This window comes from Belonocnema kinseyi, chromosome 3, assembly GCF_010883055.1.
Source record: "Belonocnema kinseyi isolate 2016_QV_RU_SX_M_011 chromosome 3, B_treatae_v1, whole genome shotgun sequence".
NCBI classification, from domain to species: domain Eukaryota; kingdom Metazoa; phylum Arthropoda; class Insecta; order Hymenoptera; family Cynipidae; genus Belonocnema; species Belonocnema kinseyi.
Window position 1 is genome coordinate 123039291 of NC_046659.1, and position 4695 is coordinate 123043985.

The 4695-nt window shown below is 29.3% G+C and overlaps 1 protein-coding gene across 1 annotated transcript in view; it reads right to left on the minus strand.

Annotated features, from left to right (window-relative positions):
• Positions 1 to 3609, minus strand: part of LOC117168994 (proteasome subunit alpha type-6-like) — a 5587-nt gene extending 1978 nt beyond the window's left edge. The window contains exons 1-2 of the mRNA XM_033355026.1: positions 3494 to 3609; positions 3251 to 3345 (exon numbers count right to left, since the gene is read on the minus strand). Of these exons, the coding sequence (XP_033210917.1) occupies positions 3251 to 3345; positions 3494 to 3569 (171 nt within the window). The 5' untranslated portion in view covers positions 3570 to 3609. The remainder of the gene's footprint in view (positions 1 to 3250; positions 3346 to 3493) is intronic.
• Positions 3610 to 4695: the final 1086 nt, after the last annotated feature.

Consider the following 4695-nt stretch of genomic DNA (forward strand, 5'->3'; position numbering starts at 1 on the left):
CTACCAAAATGCAGTACCTAAACGTACTTTATTGTACTCTAATACATTTCCCAAAGTTTCAGCTCGATATTTTATTTACAAAAAAAGTTCTCAAGTTCAAAAAAACATTCAGTGAACTGAAAAACTGTCGTCGGTAATATAGGTATTTAGCTGTGTTACATGCCCTTAAGGTAGACTGCCAAAAAGTGAACCATTTTAGACAATTAGATTTTCGAAAACAGAAAATGCCTAAAATACATTTGTTAAATTAAGGATAAACTGATAAAGAGAGCATAAAAATATAAAACTAAGATGCCAAGGAATGTATTTATTTCATCAACAATTTTTTGAACCTATGACATTTGTTGCTATAACTGCAGAGAACAATAATTTAAAGATTTTATAATATTTAATAGGATTCTTTACACTTTATAGATTAGATAAGTTTCACACTGCAAGTTGCAGAATTTCTGGGCGATAAAGATATGTGGTTTTTTGAATAAATTGTAGACGAAACTTCTTCTCCCCATATTTGTACGACGTTATAAGTATTTAAATTTTGACTTTTGCTTCCAAAAATGTGCAAATTTGTTCTTTAAATTTCGATACTTTTTGACAGAATTCAGTTATTCCGCTTTTTCTTTCCAGAATCTGATGATACTTACTGTCTTTTTTCTAGGATGACCGCGAAACATTATTTTGAAAATACCCTGATGTTTCCCTTCCAATGTCCCATCTCTTCTGGCGATTTAAATTTAAAGACCAAAATGTAACATTAAAAATTGGTAAATTAATTGTTTTTCAAAGTTACTTAAAATGCCTCTTATATAAATTCTTTGACTTTTGCAAGTTTTTGTTTTAAATCCCTGATTTTCCCCACATATCCAGGTTTTCCATGACTTGCAGTTCCTGTTTTTTGAAATACGCCGGAAAATTTTGCAAGCAGTTCAAAATTAACAGCATTACAGCGCTAAGATTTGTTAGCTAATACAAAAAGTCTAATTTCACAAAAAAAAAACACAATTATATATTTGCCAATTTCATATTGAAATTCTCCTTTCGTAAGCAAGACAGTTTCTTGCGTTTTATTCAGGCTAAACCATTTTTGGAGAGCAGATAATTATGTTTTCCCAAGATTGAATTGAATCAAATGAACATAACAAAAAATAATCGGGCTGAATATTTAACTATTTAATTAAAAATTCATCTATTTTGTTGAACTCATCTTTTTGGTAGCAGACCCATAACAAATATAAAGCTGCTAATAGCAAAATAGTTTCTCGCAATTTATTCTATAGACTCAGGAGAATAACTGTGAATTTTTTCAGATTTTAATAATACAAATAATATTGGAAAAAAAACACATGGACATGAAAGACTCACGATGCGGACCGTGTATGTGAAATTCATTATGCGAACAAAGAGTTAATTAAATTATTTTTTTGTTGAAATGTCAACAATTACATTTTTCGTTAAAAATTGAACTCCTTGGTTGAAAGTTTCTCGAGTTGAAAATTTAACTTTTTCGTAGAAAAAATATATTTTCGTTTTGAAAATTCAACAATTTGGTAGAAAATCTTTCTTTGTTTGTTAGAAATGCAACTGTTTGATTGAAAATATATTTTTGTTGGTTGAATTTCTATTTTTAATTAAATTCTTTCATAATTTTATTGTGAAATATCAACTATTACATTTTTCGTTAAGGTTAAAAATTGAACTCCTTGGTTGAAAGTTGAACTCGCCCTGTAAAAGCTAAGTTTGTTGATTGAAGATTCATAATTTAAGTTAAAAATAAGTTGATATTTTTGTTAATAATTTAACTATTTTGTTGAAAATTCATATTCTCCGGTTGAAAATTTAACTGCTTTGTAGAACATTTTTTTTTTGGCTTGAAAAACAACTTGGTACAAACTTAAACTGTTTATAAAAATCAAATTTTGTTAATTAATTTTACTGAATGAAAACTTAACTATCCCACTTTCGATTAAAATTGATCCTTTCTAGTGTAAAAATTAAAATTTTAATATGAAAGTTTTTAGAAACGAAGAAAAATATAGAATGAAATTTGGACCAGCATCACATCCACTGTTCAAACTATTTACTTGAAAATTGATGTAAATTGTTGAAAATTCACCTTTTCGGTTAAAAAAGTAACTACTTGAGATGGCTGGTATATTATTTAAGCCAATTAGCGAAAAATTCAAAAATATTTTTCAAGAAAAACGAAAGAAATAATAGTATTAGCGGATAATTATTTGAAAAAAATAATATATTTTTTAATAGTAACAAAATAGTGTCATCGCTCAATAAAAGTGTAAAATTGTGTACTGAGTCCGAGACCCGCTACACTAAAATTTTCGTAAAATAAAATAAACAATTTTAGTCCTCATTTAGTATAATTTGTACAATTATTTCCTAATTGTATCCTGAAATAGCAATGCAGCGTGACCAGACAAAAAACTTGTGGGACAGATTTTGAACTGATTTTTTAAATCTTTAACTCTAAAATATTGAACTCTACTCTTGATTTTTGTTTTCAACTAGCTATAAGTGATACCTGTGAACCTCAAATATTTTTTATTTGTAGTTCGGGATAGTTGCGTGACAAGACAGTTTTTTTTACTTTTTTTGCTTATAATTTCTAAACAAAATCGCCTAAAACTTTTAATCTGAACTAAATTGTGATTTTATATATGTACTTTACTGAGATAATTAAAAAAAAAGTATTATTCAAAGGAAAAGTGTAAAATGAAATTAAAAGTGTTCAAATTTTTCGCAATCACCCTACTATATTTCTGAATTATAATAGGACATTTGTTTAATGAAAATAATTCTGACTTGGAACCGGAAATTTTGGAAATGTATTTAATTATAACTTGGCATACCACATTTTCCAAGGAGTTATAATTCTCGGTTTGGTCTGGGAATAAATTAAATATTTAAAAAATCTAGTCAAGAATTATGATTTTCTCTTGGGACTTTATTGAGATAATTTTAGAAAAAAAAATCATAATTCAAAGAAAAAATGGATAATGACCGTGACCTAATGTGGTCAACTTTATGTCAATCGCACTTACATATTATTCTTAAATTTGATTAAATAATAAATAAAATAGAACATTCTTCAAAAGAGTTGGATTCACTACAGAATAGTTTTCAAATTAATAAAATGGAACCTAGAACAGTGTTAATTTGAACTTAGTTTTGGAGAAGAAATACCGGTCCTAACCTATATATCCAATAACGGATACTAGAAAGGAAAAATACTTACCGGGACTTTTTTCTGTGTGGCGAAAACGGCAGTATCTACTCCTTTTACAGCAACGGACGTAAGTCCTCCTTGGTTAATAGCTTTAAAAGCATATTCTGCAACAAACGGGAAAACAATTGTTCAAAAGTGCTGATCACGCCGCGTCATTGTGAATGTACGAAATGTACGAATACGGGAATTACGGTAGTTTATGAAAAGGTTTTGGAAGACAGAAATATAGAAAATTCTTTTTTAATTACTTACCCACTTGATAAAGCCGTCCTTCAGGCGAAAAAATAGTAATATGCCTGTCAAAACCAGCACTACTGCCCCGCGACATGTTTGTCAATGTGCGACAAGTAGCGCCACTCTCAGATGACGGAATGAGAAGTCAACTCTAAACAAACCTAGTTTCCAAGAAACGATCGACGTACATTTTTAAAGAAATTATATCTTTTCTAATAGCATTTTAGGAGATTCAAGTATATTTATTCAATAAAGAGACGTTTTTGCATCGATAGGAAAACAGAAAGTCTTTTAATAATACCCTTCTTTTGCGAAACTAAAATTTTTTGTTTGAATTGCGCGCGATCAGGACAGACTCAACATATTTCAAGCCCAGTGCCATTTTCCATTTAAATGATTTTAATTAAGAATAATTTTTTTCATGAATATTTGTTCTGCTTATCGTATTGCTTTTATTCATGAATAAAAAAAATTCACAATATCAGTATTATTACTCAAAGAAACCAGATTGTAATTTTTGCAATTTATTGAACCCCCTTCTGCGGCTTTTGCTTTCACTGTTTAATCCGGAAATCAAGTCAACTCTGAAAATAAATATTTTCTATTTAACATATTCTTACTCATGTTAATTAAAAATAAATGAGTCCTACCTACATTTTAAATAAAAATTATCATTTTTCCTTAAATCTCAAAAAATTGTTAGCATTTATCCTGTGCTTTTATATATTTTTTTGAAAACCAGGCTAATGTTCGTTTGCGCCAAAGCTGCCAGATCGTGGATGAAATTTACCCCCACCATACCTACCTTCGGGGAACCGTAAAACAGAAGGTGCATGATTACCACTGTGAGTTCGTATGTAGGCCGAAAATGCACGATTCGACTTCGGTGTTCTGCTGTACGATGATTGCCGATCTGAAGGCTTCGGAAGACTTCGGTGGTCTTCTATTTATATCTCGCATCCCATTTGAAAGAAATTGAAGAAATTAGCGATTTGGATGTTTTGCGTGATTCTTAATTTCATGCATGCGTCGATTTTCAGGTTATGTTTTCCAGGTGTACATAATATGGATATTATTGCTATAACACACACACACACACACACAGTTAATGTAAATATTGTAATTATAAAATATTATATTGATATTAATGAATAGTTGACTAACTTTTAATAGAAATAGTTAAACTTTCAACTAAAACAATTAGTTTTCTGCAACAAAAA